General features: G+C 43.6%; 2 protein-coding genes across 5 annotated transcripts; both read right to left on the bottom strand.

Annotated features, from left to right (window-relative positions):
* Positions 1–2,251: 2,251 nt before the first annotated feature.
* On the bottom strand, positions 2,252–7,746 carry tusc2b (tumor suppressor 2, mitochondrial calcium regulator b). 2 transcript variants are annotated; one of them, XM_021568686.3, is made up of 4 exons: positions 7,640–7,746; positions 6,854–7,138; positions 4,582–4,702; positions 2,252–3,627 (listed from the first exon to the last, which is right to left on the bottom strand). In XM_021568686.3, exons 2-4 carry the CDS (start codon positions 7,006–7,008, stop codon positions 3,562–3,564), a joined length of 342 nt encoding a protein of 113 aa, XP_021424361.1. In that variant the 5' UTR covers positions 7,009–7,138; positions 7,640–7,746; the 3' UTR covers positions 2,252–3,561. The 2 variants fall into 2 exon arrangements, with proteins under 2 accessions (XP_021424361.1, XP_021424362.1); XM_021568687.3 differs by having other exon boundaries at positions 7,467–7,746.
* A 219-nt stretch (positions 7,747–7,965) lies between these two features.
* Positions 7,966–18,180, bottom strand: rassf1 (Ras association domain family member 1). 3 transcript variants are annotated; one of them, XM_036950008.2, is made up of 7 exons: positions 17,985–18,180; positions 15,877–16,472; positions 14,056–14,189; positions 10,916–11,020; positions 10,406–10,694; positions 9,192–9,307; positions 7,966–9,023 (listed from the first exon to the last, which is right to left on the bottom strand). In XM_036950008.2, exons 2-7 carry the CDS (start codon positions 16,247–16,249, stop codon positions 8,874–8,876), a joined length of 1,167 nt encoding a protein of 388 aa, XP_036805903.1. In that variant the 5' UTR covers positions 16,250–16,472; positions 17,985–18,180; the 3' UTR covers positions 7,966–8,873. The 3 variants fall into 3 exon arrangements, with proteins under 3 accessions (XP_036805903.1, XP_090061353.1, XP_036805904.1); XM_090205227.1 differs by lacking the exon at positions 17,985–18,180 and adding an exon at positions 17,705–17,939; XM_036950009.2 differs by lacking the exons at positions 14,056–14,189; positions 15,877–16,472; positions 17,985–18,180 and adding an exon at positions 12,760–13,235.
* Between the last annotated feature and the right edge of the window lie 428 nt (positions 18,181–18,608).

The following is an 18,608-nucleotide window of genomic DNA, read 5'->3' on the forward strand; positions in this document are numbered from 1 at the left end:
CTGCTCTGGAATTTAATGAAGTCAGTGTAATTACTGTGGTGTCATCTGCTAGCAATCAGACACCATTTACAACAGAGAATGGCATGCTATATGCAGCACATACACACACAGGTAGACCCCCTTACCTGGAATATCAAACACACTGACATCGTGGAAGGACCACTGGAGAAGGTATGTAGAATGTGTAAAAACACACCCTCACATTGATTGATGAACTCCAACCTCCCCTCCCATGCACCCTACCACTGTACCACCCTGGTTGTCAAACTAAGGTTAAAGGACTTGGTAAACATTGCAGGCGACCACCGACTGACTGATCTCCAAATCACCTTGCATCCTATTCAATATTATTTGTAGATCAGTCAGTCAGTCATCATTTATTGAAAATGCACCATGTCAGCTGCAATGTCAAACAAGCCCAATCACTTCCCTAACAGCGCATTTCATATTATGGCTTGACACTGCAGGAGTCATCTGTGCCCAGAACCCAAGCAGTCATGTCCAGAGCCTTCTGTTTACATAGAGACATACAGTATTAGAAGGCTCTGCTGATGTTCAGCTAGATTTGACCACTATCAATACCTCTTCCATTGAGCTGAGTTAACTGAGGATACAAGTAGCAATTTATCAGACAAAAGCGTATAAAACAGGCATACATGGGCCCATATGGCATAAATTATTAGATTTGAAACTCCCACCCCTTACCCAATTAAAACCCATCTTGCTGTCTCCGGGGAGCTCAGCGCCTGTCTTCAGAACAGGGATTAACTCAAGGAAATGAGACTGCAGGGGACCAGTGTGTGGGAGAGTGGCCAATGGGGGCTGTGAAATCCAATTAACGTCCCCCTGTGAGGTAGGCTAGAGAGGTGTGTGTCTGTGGACATGGTAATTCAATAGAATGTGCCTTGGTGAACATGAACATGCTCTGGCCCAATGTTGATCTTTCAGGGAAAGGTCTGGAAGTGTATACCCGTTAGATAAGGCGAGCTTCCTACACTTCAATACAACTGGCAGATAATGGCTCATAATAAAATCATCTGTCTAACATCTGGAAAGGTCCCTTAGAACAATGCTCTCATTGGTTGGCCAGAACAATGGTGGTTGGACATGAGTTTACCTGGTCTCATAGCATTTCACATTATTCTGTACGTAAATCCAAACTTATATGTTATGAATTCTAGCTAGGTGGCAAACATTAGCTAGGCTAGGAGTTAGGTTAAAGGATTAAGGGTTACGTTTAGGGGAAGGGTTAGCTAACATGCTAAGAAGATGCAAAGTAGTAAGTAGTTGAAAAGTTGCTAATTAGCTAAAATTCTAAAGTTGTCCATGAGATTTGAACTCACAGCCATTGGGTTGCTAGTCGTTTGCCCTAGACGCCCACCCATCTACCCCTACTTTCATTTTTGCCTTAAGTAACCATCTGTCTTATGTAACCATACCAAATGTAACATATCCTGGATTTAAGTTTACAATGTTACGTCTAGTCTATAAGATCAGGATGGCAGAGATAAGGGGGGCGGTGGGGGCCTCCTTTCTTTTGGGGTCACATAGGGAAATGCTTGAGCCAATCACTACTACTGGAGGTTAAAGGGCAAATATCAGCAGAATCAAATTACTTATAAACTGGGTAGCTTGGGTCCTGGATGCTGATTGGCTGAAAGGTATGATGCAAAATGACTTATTGACTGTTCCAATTATGTTGGTAACCGGTTAATAATAGCAATAAGGCACCTCTGGGATTTTTGGTATATGGCGAATATACCACGACTAAGGGCTGTATCCAGGGACTCCAAAACTGCGTCTGGATGCTCCGTATGGAGGGTGTGAAGCAACTGTGGAGCTTCCGAAGGTCAAATCTAGTTTCATACCGCATCGTCCTGAGCCTCACAAATGTAACAATGCGGAGGGCTGCGTTTCACTCCACATTGGCATGATTGGTTGACTGTAGGTAGGGACAGTATGTTCTGTATAAACACAAACTCACTTCCTTGACAACAGCTCTGTGAAGCATGAACGCCCTGACTTCTGCAGAGGCCCGCATCGCAGTAAATGCTGTACGGCCAACAGACTCCAGAATGACCATAAATCGGCTTTTATACAAGTCAGGGGCAGAGGACACAGAAGTTCCATAGTTGAAATTAGGGAAACATGGGTTTGGCTGTGTTTACACACTAAAAGATTAGAATTGGGCTGCCTGTGTAAACGCAGTCTTTGTGTAATGGTGCATGGAAGAAATAAAAAGGGACAGACATTTTGAGTTGTGATTATTATTATTTTTAAAACAAAGCCATTGTATAACAGATAATAAATTAACAATTAAATGTATCGCCCAAAGCAGCGAAGGAACAGGACTTTCCCAGAGTCTCAAGTCAATGCTTGGACCCATATTTAAAAAGCGGCTCGGCGTAGGCTTGACTATAATCTCAAAGGGTTAACACTGATCCTAGATCAGCACCGACTCAGACGATTCATGATTAGGATTGACCTCCACAGCCAGTCAATTAAACATCACATTAAAATCAGCTCCGATCATGTCACACCTTATTCCCAGCTAACACACCAGACTCCAATAATCAACTAATTATGAACTTCAGTTTAGAATGTTTAAATCAGCAGTGTTTGCTAACGATGGGGGAAAAATGCGACACCCCACTTGCCCCCCCGAGGACTAGACGTAAAATGTCCATTAAAATGTTCCTATACCGGACCTCAGGATTTTGCCCTAATGGGTTAAGCCTGATATTACCCCATCCAAAGTAGTTAAAAAATTCCAGGAACTTTCAATAAATTCCCTGGTTTTCGAGAAGTCCTGGTTGGGGGGGGATTATGGATTCTGGGAATCTTCCAACAGGGATTTCTGGAAAACCAGGAAATGTATTGAAAGTTGCTGGAATTTTGCAACTCTACTTTGGATGCTCTGAAGACTGAGCAGGTAAAGGAAAATCTCACCCCTTAATACCTGTTCCCCTCGCTGCTCTGTACAGATGGCAAATTCCCTCTAGGCCAGGGGTTTAAAGATATCGGACCTCGGCCTATTCTGAAAGACACTACTCTACTTAACAGCCCATGGGTCAATTGGCCTCTTACATTCTCCTTACAAAGTACAGTGGATCATCACACTAATGCGAGACAGGCAGACAAGGAGACACATTGTCACATTTCATACCCACTAATACACACACACAGGACCTGCATTGTATATATTGAATAGGATGAGGGTAACGCGAGCAGAATGATGTCTTCATCATCATCATCCATCTTCTCTGACATCACTGATGGGACTCCGTGAGTGACCACTCACTACTGTGTGTAGCGTGACTGCACACGGGCCACACGGGCCACACCTTACAGAGCCTCAGTCTCAACACGCGTTGAGCAACAGCACATCTGTCCTCACAGGTCAGGGCGCCCCGGCCAAACATCATCACGGGGAGACCATGGCGGATTAGAGGAGGGTAGGTGGAGGGCTTCAGGGTAAAGTATAGGTGGAGGGAGAAACAAAGGGACCGAGTTGACAGTGGCTAGTCTGAGTCTAGTCTCAGAACATGGAACCAGGCTTCCTCAAACCTCACAGAGAACGACCGGGAAATCCACATGGATGCAGGGGTGATCCAGCTTTACGGTTCCCTAGAAGGAAAAGGAGACGGAAAACACAAAACTAAGCACATGATCATTCATTATATACCTAGCCCGTAACATTCAGAGATGTGATCAGGATATTGCCATATTGAATACACTGGTTTGGGGGCGGGACAATTTAAATCATGCATACTAGATGACTAAAGGATGACATCAGAAAATAATGGAATTCATGTTTAACCCATAACAGTCTGAGCTGGGAGAGGGGGTTCTACTAAGCTATATGTAATTATTTAAAGAAGGAGGATCACTTAGCTATTTGATTTCGAATTTTAAGACCCTTTGAAGTATCAAAAAAATATAAAACCAGAATGTTTTTTTGCCTTACTAGATGGAACAAATATCTAAAGCAAGTTATTCTTTTTGTAAAAAAAAAAATAAGTACATGTATGTTACCCCCTTGTTTTTGGAACAGTCTCCATATATATTTCCATTCATTTTATTTTTTAACTGGTACCGGGGGACCTTCAGACAAGCCTTTGGGCATCCTAGAGTCTCACCTTTCCACAGAGATCACATTAGTGTGTAGGCCAAACCGTTCGGACACTACAGATGATTGTGAGAAAATGTTCAGGATGTCTCACGGTCTGACAAACACTGCTCTAGCGTTGTCACCTCTCACGGCTGATGCGGAAGTGTGGCATCTGCAAATTGAGGCTCATCCAATGCAACAAATCAAATATCCATAGTTTAAGACTGACATATGGGGAATAAAAAAAAAAAAATGCTAATTACATTTCTGCAGGGACACGGACATCCACTCTAAGGGGTTAATTCGAATTTAAAAAATCTAATACCGGGGGTGTATTCATGAGTGCACACCATAGCAAGCAGTTTCTATTGGACAAATTCAGGTAGAACCCCCCATTTCATCCTGTTCGTTTTCTAGTGAATATACCCGTGAATTTCATATTCCGACAGTTTGAGAGAAGGGCCTGTTACCTGAGGTATGAGGTTTTTCTGGATCTTCTTCAGTTTGGCCCTCTTACGGCCATTCTTCATCACAACTGTCTCCTCGTAGAACTCGTGGGCCAGGTCTCCATCCTCGTCAAAGTACAGGGAGCTGAAGGCAGATAAAGGTTACTGCTGGGTGGGGTCCAGAGAAATAAGAGCATGACAAATGTCTACCCAGTACAGATGTTGCATGGTTAAACCCCTCCCCTTGCTCACCGCCACACTGAGATAGAAAGGGATGTCAAACATGTGCCACTTTAATAATGGAAATTGATGTAAAAAAAATTATCACTAGCCACTTTATACAATGCCACTTAATATAATGTTTACATACCCTACATTACTCATCTCATATGTATATGTATATACTGTACTCTATATCTACTGCATCTTTATATGTATCACTAGTAGAGGTCGACTGATTATGATTTTTCAACACCGATACCGATTATTGGAGGACCAAAAAAGCCGATACCGATTATTGGAGGACCAAAAAAGCCGATACCGATTATTGGAGGACCAAAAAAGCCGATACCGATTATTGGAGGACCAAAAAAGCCGATACCGATTATTGGAGGACCAAAAAAGCCGATACCGATTATTGGAGGACCAAAAAAGCCGATACCGATTATTGGAGGACCAAAAAAGCCGATACCGATTAAATCGGACAATTTTTTTGTTTTATTTATAATAATGACAATTACAACAATACTGAATGAACACTTATTTTAACTTAATATAATACATCAATTTAGCCTCAAATAAATAATGAAACATTCAATTTGGTTTAAATAATGCAAAAACAAAGTGTTGGAGAAGAAAGTAAAAGTGCAATATTTGCCATGTAAGAAAGCTAACGTTTAAGTTCCTTGCTCAGAACATGAGAACATATGAAAGCTGGTAGTTCCTTTTAACACGAGTCTTCAATATTCCCAGGTAAGAAGTTTTAGGTTGTAGTTATTATAGGAATTATAGGACTATTTCTCTCTATACCATTTGTATTTCATTAACCTTTGACTATTGGATGATGTTCTTATAGGCACTTTAGTATTGCCAGTGTAACAGTGTAGCTTACGTCCCTCTCCTCGCTCCTCCCTGGGTTCGAACCAGGAACACAACGACAGCCGCCACCCTTGAAGCAGCGTTACCCATACAGAGCAAGGGAAACAACCACTCCAAGGCTCAGAGCGAGCGAGTGACGTTTGAAATGCTATTGGCGCGCGATAACTAGCCAGCCATTTCACTTCGGTTACACCAGCCTCATCCCGCGCAATGCTTGACGCACGAGCTGCTGGCAAAACGCACGAAAGTGCTGTTTGAATGAATGTCTACGCGCCTGCTTCTGCCTACCACCGCTCAGTCAGATACTTAAGATAGATACTTGTATGCTCAGTCAGATTATACATGCATGACACGCCAGATAATAGCTAGTAATATCATCAACCATGTGTAGTTAACTAGTGATTATGATTGATTGATTGTTTAAAAGATACGTTTAATGCTAGCTAGCAACTTACCTTGGCTTACTGCATTCGCGTAACAGGCAGTCTCCTTGTGGAGTGCAACAAGGTCATTGCGTTGGACTAGTTAACTGTAAGGTTGCAAGATTGGATCCCCCGAGCTGACAATGTGAAAATCCAATTGTTATGAAAATTTTAAAATCGTCCCTAATTAAAATTGGCCATTCCGATTAATCGGTCGACCTCTAATCACTAGCCACTTTACTATGCCACTTTGTTTACATACACTACATTACTCAGCTCATATGTATATACTGTACTCGATACCATCTACTGCATCTTGCCTATGCCGTTCTGTACCATCACTCATTCATATATCTTTATGTAAATATTCTTTATCCCTTTACACTTGTGTGTATAAGGTGGTAGTTGTGGAATTGTTAGGTTATATTACTCGTTGGTTATTACTGCATTGTCAGAACTAGAAGCACAAGCATTTCGCGACACTCGCATTAACATCTGCTAACCATGTGTATGTGACAAATAAAATTTGATTTGATGTGTTGATCTACGTACGCCCCGAGACACAGACCTAGAACTACTGACATTGTGAGGGGAAGTTTCTAGAAAGATAAAAAATTGTGTACCCTTTCTATAGTGTAAGTGAACAATATTGGCTTCAGTTTAAAGTTGAATTAGGACATCCAAATGTTGCTCAATCCTGAGATGTGGCTGGTGTTCTGACTTGTAGCATGTGCTGTATGTTATGATGACATAGCTACTTGTGATGCTATATTTACCTCCATCTGGTAAACACGAAGGGCGTCCCATTTCGGAAACTTCGGAGTCTTGCCAGCGACTGTTCGTCGACTCCCTCTTTGGTTGGATCACCATCACCACTGCCTGAACCTGCAAAAGGCCAATAACCTTTGGTTTTGGAGCCACTCCCGCCCATCTTCAACTGTAGGACATTATTTTCTTGGCCGGACTGCACCCAGGAGAGATGTAGCGAGTTGATGCTCGATGTAGGTGTTGACAGGTCTTGAGACAGGGATGTTATTTATAAAGTAGAAGACAGTAGGTAGCTACAATTTAAAGGAATTACAGAGAAAGGGAGTTAGCAGCCGTTGATGAATGGTGACAAGTTTCTCTGGCAGCTGCTGTTTGAACCAAAAATCATATTAGCCAGATTACATGGAATCGTATGTTGGCGTCACCTGCTAACTACATGCATACGTTAGTTCTCTGTACAAAAGCATAGCTAGCTAGTTAGGACTTGAAGCTGGCATTAGCTTTCGAAACAATTAGCTAGCTAGCAATGCTAGTTAACGTTATCGGTTAGCGACCTGTTTACAGCAGTAGCGTTTCATATCTGAGACAGGTTGAAGTCTTTAGTTGGTTGGCAGAACATACCATCGTGTCTGTGATATGGTAGCTGAGGGCCTTTTAGAATGTCAGATGGCTAACGTTAGCTAGCTACAAAACGCCATACGTGCTGTCAAGGTAACATTAACCAGCTAGCTAACGTTAAACGTCTCCCTTTGATTTAGGTTGCATGCTTGCAAGCACATTCATTGTCGACATACCGAGTAATTTCAGCTTGATGTCAATTAGTCGTATTTCATAACTTCCTTAGACGCCGAATGTCTTCGAAGCACAGGTAGCTAACGCTAGCTCTCTGAAACTGCTAGTCACCGTTTGTAGCCTCTCCCTCCCTTCCATCATATGGAGGGCATGTACTTGCACGTCACTTCCAGTCTATTAAAAAAAAATACAGAATGGAAGGTTAGAGAAGGTTCTTTATGATGAGGAAAGAGTGAGCAGATAAGAAAAATAATAGCCTACTCTAAAGTGGGCGATGTAAGACATGACAACAACACTGATAACAAAATAAAGATTCAATGACATGTAGTTCATGTGTTATATTTTTATTAGAAGTGGAAGTATAAACACATTACAACAGATTCTGTTCCCTAGATATTCATTCCCATAGTAAAACATGCATTACAGGCTAATTAAAAGTTCACAGGATTTCTCTGAGTAATTAGGGCAGATGGCTTCCCAGAAAGCTGGACCATGTTTAGTAGGAAGAAAACGTTTTTGAAACGGGGAGAGACCTAAACTGTCCCAATAAGAACACAGAATTTTGTTTTCAATTGCAAAACATTTTGCTGCAGTATGCCCTATTGAACACAACCCTGGTCTGCAACAGATTGACATGTCAGACACATTCAAGGATCCCGTTATTAACGACAAAGGGGAAATATGAGAGTAACAACAGCTCAATACAGTTACATCTTTATTTACCCAATCCCCCCCACAACAACTGAACAGCAACATACAATGTTCCCAGTGAAAAACTCCAGTTCTCCAGTTAAGCAGTGTCCAGACCAGGATATCTCCTAGGTGTCCAGTCAATGACAGTATTGTCTGTCCTCATTCCTCAGATAACTTCCTCCTGTCCTTCACAGTAATGCCCAATCCAGGCCACACAACACGTAGCAGTAGCCTACTGGTTTGCACTAAATACCTCTACTCTCTCTCCTAACTTGCACTGCTATTACCTTGTCTGTCTCAAAGACGTGTTCATGATTGATCTCTGACTTCCGGTGTCGCCCCCTACCTAACCCCCTATTGGCCCTAGTTGCCCTTCACAGCTGCAGGGGTTGCTGTGCTGTGCTCTATCTGCTACAGCAGGGTCAGCACTAAAGACATTTGAACTTTGAACTCAAGAGTGGCATTGTGTGCCATGCTCCTGGTGGCCGCTGGTCAACAGTGTGTATGCCTCTCTACCATGATGTCACCCATCATGCCATCACATCAGCCGGGGGTGGTGATGCTGGCCATGGCCTCCTTCATCCTATCCCTGGCCAGAGCGTAGCGCTTGACTATCTGCCGGATGTGCTCCTCTTCCTCACGCTGAAGGATCCGCAGGAAATTACGCAGCTCAGGAAAGCTGAATGCATCCCACTGTGGGAGAGAGAGAGAGCAACTCAAATAGTAAAGTTACATAATCACTGTCAACACTTTTCAATACACATAATTTCAGTATTAAGCATACAAGAGCCTTAATGTGTGTATGTGTCTGTGTGTGTGTGCACGTGCATGTGTGCGCATGTTTTAGAGGTGTGTACTCACATTGACCTCCCCCGTCTCATTCTCTTTCAACACCAGACTGAGGACTTTCTCATTGGGTCCGGCACACAGACGCAGGTGGAGCGGTCTCTCGTCATCAGACAACTTACGAAGGTATACTAGAAAAGTAAAAGAAAGAAAGAGACAAAGGAGAGAGAGAGAGATGGGAGGAGAGAGAGAGAGATGGGAGGAGAGAGAGAAAGATGGGAGGGGAGAGAGAGAGATGGGAGGGGAGGGGAGAGAGAAAGATGGGAGGGGAGAGAGAGAGAAAGATGGGAGGGGAGAGAGAGAGAGAGATGGGAGGGGAGGGTAGAGAGAGATGGGAGGGGAGGGTAGAGAGAGATGGGAGGGGAGACAGATTGGAGGGGAGAGAGAGTGATGGGAGGGGAGACAGAGGGAGGGGAGAGAGAGATAGGAGGGGAGAAAGATGGGAGGGGAGAGATAGGGATGGGAGGGGGGAGAGATGGGAGGGGAGAGAGAGAGATGGGAGGGTAGAGAGAGATGGGAGGGGAGAGAGAGAGATGAGAGGGGAGAGAGATAGGAGGAGAGAGAGAGAGATGGGAGGAGAGAGAGAAAGATGGGAGGGGAGAGAGAGAGATGGGAGGGGAGGGGAGAGAGAAAGATGGGAGGGGAGAGAGAGAGAAAGATGGGAGGGGAGAGAGAGAGAGAGATGGGAGGGGAGGGTAGAGAGAGATGGGAGGGTAGAGAGAGATGGGAGGGGAGACAGATTGGAGGGGAGAGAGAGTGATGGGAGGGGAGACAGAGGGAGGGGAGAGAGAGATAGGAGGGGAGAAAGATGGGAGGGGAGAGATAGGGATGGGAGGGGGGAGAGATGGGAGGGGAGAGAGAGAGATGGGAGGGTAGAGAGAGATGGGAGGGGAGAGAGAGAGATGAGAGGGGAGAGAGATAGGAGGGGAGAAAGATGGGAGGGGAGAGAGAGATGGGAGGGGAGAGAGAGATAGGAGGAGAGAGATGGGAGTGTAGAGAGAGATGAGAGGGGAGAGAGAGAGATGGCAAGGGAGAGAGATGGGAGGGGAGAGAGAGATGGGAGAGAGAGAGATGGGACGGGAGAGAGAGATAGGAGGGGAGAGAGAGAGATGGCAAGGGTGAGAGTGACACTGACACTTTATTACATTGTGTTTGGTATCATATTAAGTGGAATGATTTGAGCATGTTCATGACAGTGCATTTAGGTTACATTGCTTGCAGACACTCACTCTGGTTTTCACGTTCGCTGCGCTCAAACAGAGCAAACTTGGCAGGGTTGTCCACCACGGTGAACTTGTTGAGCAGGGCCTCTATGACCTCACGTGCCCGCGTCTGGGAGCTTATGTGCAGGTGTTTGGCCGTGTCTTTGGGGAGGTAGAAAGATGTCCGGTGCTTAAGCCCCCCCTCCTGTTGTCCCTCTTCCTGTGGTGAAGACGCCTTCCGAGGGGGTGGGAGTGACACGGGCCGAGTCAGTTTAAAAAGGACCCTGATGAAGCCAGTGTAGGATCCGTCTCGGTTCTGAAAGAGGGATACAGGAACATAGTGTCCTTAGACGGATTGTCAATGGACATGTCAATACAATGTGACCATAACGTGCCTCAGGAACTGAAATATTCATTTACAGATTACCACATACGTACACAGGAAACAGGACATTATTTACAGCAACTCACCTACAGAATGAGTTTAACTGGGGATTCGACACAGGTGTGTGTGTGCATGCAATTACAATCCCTTACCAGCACCATGTAGAGATTGCTGTTGATCTGAGCATTATATTCCTTCACCTTCTGCTGGATGTCACCGACAGACAGCACTTGTTTCCCCCAGTCAATAGGTTCAATCTTAAATAGAGGAGGAAGATGAGTATCATAACCAATCTCCCATGACCTACAGTCTAGAATCAAAATCCTAAACTCACTGACTATCCAACCTCAAGATGTCAGCAGAGAGACTACTTGTTTTTCGACCGCAGTATCACAAACCTGCTTCATCATCTCCCAAATAGTTTTTAACGAAACAAGTTATTGGTTTTGCCATGTGGTAAGTCAACGTGGACTATGTGCCTTCTGTGTACAGTAGCTAGTGCGTGGTACTGTATTACAATAGTACAGTAGCTAGTGCGTGGTACTGTATTACAATAGTACAGTAGCTAGTGCGTGGTACTGTATTACAATAGTACAGTAGCTAGTGCGTGGTACTGTATTACAATAGTACAGTAGCCTTTGTCCTCTGGCATAACGTTTTCACATAACACAACCTCTCTTTCTGTACAGTAATCAGCAAAGTTCACTCCCTTGGGTTTAAAGCCAGATACATCAAGCAGGAAGCTGTGTCCAGACTTGCTCTCTCAAACCCCCCTCCCTACCAAGCACAACTAGCAAGAACATCAGGAAACTCCGCCTTCCACAAGAACAGAGGAAAGGAAGTCAGTGAGGACACACACACACACACACACACACACACACACACACACACACACACACACACACACACACACACACACACACACACACACACACACACACACACACACACACACACACACACAAAGGTTAAATATAGGCTTTGGTGGTATATATCTGCCAGTTCCAACCACCATATTAAGAATTTCCACGCAGTAGCACAATATCTCTTTGTACCAATTTTCCAGTGTGTCATGCAAAAACGAAATAATTCCCATCTGGAAAAACAGCCATTTACAAATGGGACACTGTAAAGCTTTGTAAACACCCCATTTGCACATACATGCATATTACCTGACAAAACTCTGTAGAGTAACAGAGTTGCTGTGTATGTGTTACTTTCTTGTATCAAATGACAATAGTTTGACAACATATGTAATAGCCTAGTAGATAGCCATAGGGTAAATTTGAGACTGTTGTAGGCTAGTGGCCATGACCTTATGCAAATGAGCTGAAAACTGTACCGTTTGAAACTATTGTAGCTTATTTATTTAAGTGGTAGCCTATTACTCAGCGCGGAATGAATATGAATATGTTACAGGTACATATTACCTCAATTACCTCAACTACCTCATACCTCTGCACGGCTCAGTACCGGTAGTCCTTGTATATAGCCTCTTTATTGTTCTTTTATTTTATTACTATTTCCTTTTTTCTTATTATTTTCTTATTATTATTATTAACTTTTTAACAGCATTTTTGGGAAATGGCTCATAAGTAAGCATTTAACGGTATAGTCTACACCTGTTGTATTCGGCGCATGTGATAAATACAATTTGATTTGATAAACTAATGCATTATTCAAATGTTTGAAAAGGACAAAACCTATGGGGCAAAAGCCTCATCTCCCATCTCCCTATGATTCATTAACGTATGTTAAAGTCACTGTATTACACAAATGAGTCTAGCAATGTACATGTAGAAAATCCTATTAGGCCAGCTACACTCAGAACTAAAGAAACAACAGACTACGAAGACTATCAACAAAGACATTGCACAAACGTTTAGGTTACATAGTCAGTAGAAAATAAAGGCAAATCTGTTTTGGGGGATAGTACGTTATCAACTTGATAGACCAGACTTCTCTGAGGTTTTTTTAATTGCCGCGGACGCCTCACCTTTTTCCTTTTGACTTTGATAAAGAAGGATGTGCGCGCTGTGAAAAACTGCTCCAGCTCCGAGTCCGAGTCATCCTGGCTACAGTATCCGCTGCTGGTCGTGCTGCCCCAAGTCATCTCAAATGATAGGGTCTTTTCCATTGCCTCTTTCAACGCCATATCTCTATATTACAATATTAACATATATGTGGATCCCTCGCCAACTGTCATCAGTGCTCACAATCATAGCCTAGCTAATTAATGAATTAATCATATCCACCCGAGAAAAACTTTGAACTGGAAAATTGAACCAAACGCTCATCACTACACGTTCTAATATTCTACCATTCCCACTACTACTCTACTCGTTCCGTTATGTCAGTCCTTCACGTGATTTCGAATTGATGGGGAGTAAGGACTATGTGGTTCTTGAGTCCCACCCAATGCCCCTTCTGTGAAATTAACAGACTGAATAAGCGTCTGGACCCTCCCACTATTGCCACCATACGCGCAAGCCCCTCCTTGTTTCCCGTGAAAAATGTAGCAAGTGGAAAGTCCAGCTGTGACAGCAATTGGTCATATGGCCATTGTCCAGACCACACCACAAAAACAACAATAGTCAAACTACAAGAAACACATTGGACTGTTCTGGCTCCTGTGCTGTCAAGAAAAGACTAGCCTATACATCAGCCTAGAAACATATGTAGCAGAACAGACGTGTTGAATAATATATTAAAATGTGTTGACTTTATTATTTGATGCTCTGTGCATGTCAGGATAGTTTTTTTCTTCTTCTGTGGTTCAAAAGCTGAACAGCTGTTTTATTGTGATGTTGCTAAGCAACATCCTCCTCTCCACCCCTCTCTTAAATTGCTTGATGAGTCTCTGGCTGTCCTGGCAGGCGGTCTCAGGAGGTAGGCAATAAAATATCTTTCTCCGTGAGCACATGGCACTAAAAAGCAGTAGGCCTAGACAAACCCCCCCTCCCACACACACACACACACACACACACACACACACACACACACACACACACTCACACACACACACACACACACACACACACACACACACACACACACACACACACACAAATCACAGGAACGTGGTCTTTTGGATTAGTACAGACATTGGACCTTGGTTTATAACATCACACAAACACTACATATTGTACCCTCTTTAACCCCTTCTACTAACCACACACTATATATTATGTTCTGCTATTATGCCCTCTCCTTTGTTGAAATAACATTGACAATGGAAAGGCAACTGACAAACAATAGAGACACACTGCAACACCTTGTATCTCTCACTCACCACATCCACGTTAGTGTCTGTCTCTACGGTGTCTTCAGAAACATCTGTTTGGTCGGTAGTGAGGAGTCTACTATCGGTGCTGCAATCCAACTGGATAAACGGTCGACACTGGAAGTGACAGGTGTAACTGCAGTCTTTGGGGAGAGAGAGAGACAGAGACAGAGAAGACAGAGCAAGGGAGAGAGAAAGAGAGAGAGAGAGAGAGAGAGAGAGAGAGAGAGAGAGAGGGAGATGGCTGACGTGAGGACTAGAGGACGGTTGATTGCTTCAACCATTATCATTCACACATTTCGGATCAACCATTTTGCCTCAAATCGGTTTATTCTGCCAATCGTCATTCATCTTGTGGATGGAAACTAAGGTGTTAAGTTAACTGAATTCACCCTCCCAGCCTTCTCATGATCGTGTGGCATTGGGGTCAGCAGCAGCACAGTAAATGTAGGTTGTCACTGCCCCCTGCTGTTGATTCTGTCCACCACATCAACCGTGAATGAGGAGTCTCTTCAGCATGTATCAATGTTCTAGGGTCAGTGTTCAAGGGTAGTAAACTACATGAAGTTCAACTAGTAATTTAACTACATTTTGCAGTTGTTTGGTAGTAGTTGAACTAAAATTAAATCTAGGTAGTGTTTTCAGTAGTTAACTACTTTTTTTTTGCCATGTAGCGGTGTAGCTACTTACTGGAACTACAAACAACTTTTTTTTTTAACTAAAATAAAATATTGTTGAAGTAGGCAATAATTTCCTTTCTTTTTTTGGCATCAGACGTGCCTGATTCTCACTTGAAACATAACTGTTGTGTTTAACAGGGTAAATGACACATTCTGTTAACATATGACCCCAAAGTGAAGTGTTTGTAGTCTATCAAATTTCAGATTTACAAAGTAACTTTAGTTAAGTAAACTCTATTTCTCTAAAGGGTAGATTTAGTGTATCTTAACTTCTTCCATTGTGAAGTAATTGGTAGCTTGTAAAACTCTCCTTTGTAGGGGGCTTCTGAGTGGCGCAGCAGTCTAAGGCACTGCATCTCAGTGCTAGAGGCATCACTACAGACCCTGGTTCAATTCCAGGTTATATCACAACCAGCCGTGATTGGTAATCCCATGGCCCAGCGTCGTCCCAGTTAGCGGTAGGCCATCTTTGTAAATAAGAATTTGTTCTTAGTTTAAAAAAGGTTAAATAAAATAAAAAAGTATTTTTCAGAGTAGCTACCCAACACTTTGTAGGGTGAAGTTACCCGTAGACACTGATCTGGGGTCAATTTTGAATTCGGGGACCGAAAGATGATTCTAGATCTCTACGAAGGGAAACTTCAGCCCGAAGCCCATTAGTAGCACTGGGAAGCAAGACTAATGAATGAGTGGCTTTGACTATACAGTTTACTGTACTCAGCCCCATAGTACCTACACATATGTATCACATTTACATTTGAATGCTGCTGTAGATTCAGAAATGCATGCAGTCCAACCTTTGAGAATAAACTTTTTCCCATGCTCACGTGGTCCCTAACGCAAAAAAAAGAAACACCAGCCCCCCCCCCCCCCCCAAGCCGGGCGACGGCTTGTGGCGGCTCACTTCCCATGGTTAGCATGGACTACACCCGACTCAGTCTCGCTGGCATTAATCCATCCACTGGCTGTCGCAGCATCCTTATTTAGAGCTTTGATCATGTCAGATGAGGTGATGTCTATAGTGATCAGTTACTCCCAAACCTTGAAAACACAGACAGTGATCATACACGCGCACACATACAAACACACACACACACACACACACACACACACACACACACACACACACACACACAGGGTTGGTACTCACTAGCACAGCTCAGGCTCTGTTTGTAAAGGCCCCAGATGAATTCACCACACAAATCGCACCAGCTGATCTGGGTATAACTGCAGGGCTGGAAGACATGTCCCTTTCCAACCTGGCCTGTGAACCACGAGGGCCCCTCAACACTCACACTGTCCCCCACCAGCCGGACCACGTGACCGGGCCTCTCCGGAGCCCTCATCTGCCTGGGGGTCAGGGGCGCTGCTGGGGGCAGAGAGGCTGGTGGGTCTGGTGCCAGCTCAATGCGATCATTCAGGCTGAGGTCTTTCAGCTCAATCAGCTCACACTTGGACATGCCATTTACCCAGGCAAACAGCCTGGCGACGGCTTGTGGCGGCTCACTTCCCATGGTTAGCATGGACTACACCCCACTCAGTCTCGCTGGCATTAATCCATCCACTGGCTGTCGCAGCATCCTTATTTAGAGCTTTGATCATGTCAGATGAGGTGATGTCTATAGTGCAGAGAAAGTGTTGACTGAGGCTATCTGGGTTTAGTCCATCTCCGGTGTGATGTGTAATGTGCCAGAACAGCTGTCCATGGAGTCCTCTTCAGGCTCTGTCATAGACCAAGCCGGTTATCTAAATCAGAGGGAATTCAAAAAAAAGGAATCATACAGGAGTTCTATAATAACCACTTAGACTTCATCACATCTCAGCATTATTCTGGCTGCAGTCTATACCAGCTGTTACGGTCATTCCCTTCACCATGCCATCACAGGCCTCATTTGTATCCACCTAAACTAGAGAAACATTTCAATTTTGTTTAACAGTTCAATAGGCAACAAAAGTTGTTGGTAGAATATAGCTGGCTCTGACTACCACATATATATATCCTACAAATGAAAAAAACAGGAGATTAATATTTCTTGGCCAAAGCTAGAATTAATAAGATTATGTCAAATGTGGGACAAGATGACTAGTTTAATCCTGCATGAGAGCGCAGCGGAGAGCATAGCCTTTGACATGACAGAAATATGACAACATTACAGGCCACCTGTGTTCCTGTGACTGTTGGGAAAGAGGCACTCAGCAGGGATTGACACGAGGGAAAAACAATACTTGACTATAGACTGCAGACAAAAAAGGCACTATTCTACTAGGGAATGCGTACAATTGAGAGGGTGAATTACAATAGCCTATCCATTGCTATCCCAAGCATGTGCGGCGTGCTCATTTAGGCCAGCGGTTCCCAACCAGGGGTACTAGGACCCCTGGGTGTACTTGGCCTATCCCTATGGGATACCTGCGAACACCCATGGAACCACAGCCCTACTGGTAAAATGCACATGAGGGGGTACTTCAGGTAGGGGTACTCCGGTGCAGAGGAAAATTGAGTTGGAAAACACTGATTTAGGCTATAGGTTCTGGATATAGAATAAAGGGATTCCTTCCCTCTAAATTGAAATAGATATATCTCAGATAAAAGAGGAGCCCTGATAGAGGATACCCTAAATCCACTGGTGCCCTAGCTGTGACCAGGGCAAACGTACCTATATTTTTATTTTTTATTTTAGGAATGCAATTCATTTCAATATGTTTTCTCCCAACCCAAGCTGTTGTTGAAACTTTTCGTTCCCCCTTCAATGCACCCCTTTTGTGTCTCTTATAGACTAATTCAGTGACACAAATGAGAACAAGAGCTGCACGGATTTACACCTGGCCAACTGGGTCACCACTACGTGCAGCGCAGCGCACCAACTATCCACATTGGTTACAAATTAGTTACACAGACTCGACCATGTTTGCAGCTTTTATAATAATGACTAAACTCAAATATAGCCTCTGTGTATTGATGTTAAATTGTAATTTACCATCGGAGTTGTTATTGAGGTCATCACATCGAAGATTATTAGGTGGCCTACAGTTTCTATGAACTTAATTTAATTAAAACTATCCTATACATCCCAGAACAGCACTTTTATCGATGACCATGTTAATAACGACCAGTTAACTACCAGTTTCAATCCGACGGCTGAGCTCTCCGAGGGACCGGGTTTACTGACACAGGTTTACTGACATCGCGCGCGACCCAACATGATGCACCACAAACAGCACATTTGTAAAAATGTATTTTCTACCCAACTAACTCACCTCTCTTCGTGTCCACCTCCTCATTGTTGGTTAGGCATTAATCGTGGGTAGCCTACATTTTGACTGGGGTCCAAGGTTGAGGTCCATCAATTCGTTTTTTTTCTCCCCACAAAACTGCCTGACAGTCACTCTCTTCGATGTTTGCGCATGCACTCTGTAGCGGTCAGATTACTGCTGCCTAATCCGGTATTTAACTGTCGTGTTTCATGTCGCTCCTCAATCTTCATGCCATGAGGTTTACCCGGATAGGCTGTTCTCCATCAAACAAAGCAAAATGTTTCTATGTGTAGTATTTATATATACTAAATTCCTAGAAATTATGTTAGTGCTCACATGAAACAAATTGTAAATGCATGCCAGTGGGGAGCTGTCCATTGCTGAAGTTGCTGAAATCGATCCGCAAGGTGTGGGAGAAAGTGAGATCTAACAGTCCACTTTATAAGATGTGATATTAACTAGGCCTCCTATGTAATTTTGCATTCTACAATATTTAAAAGATCTGATATTCCAAGACATTTTGTCACCCTAACCCCCCGAAATGTAGCCTGGCCCTAGTCAAATTGGCTGTTTTACGGATTAAATATTCAATGTTTTGGAAATCACCCGAAGAGAAGCCTCGGGTTA

Source organism: Oncorhynchus mykiss, chromosome 17 (assembly GCF_057628025.1).
Source record: "Oncorhynchus mykiss isolate SJ-2025 chromosome 17, ASM5762802v1, whole genome shotgun sequence".
Lineage (NCBI taxonomy): Eukaryota > Metazoa > Chordata > Actinopteri > Salmoniformes > Salmonidae > Oncorhynchus > Oncorhynchus mykiss.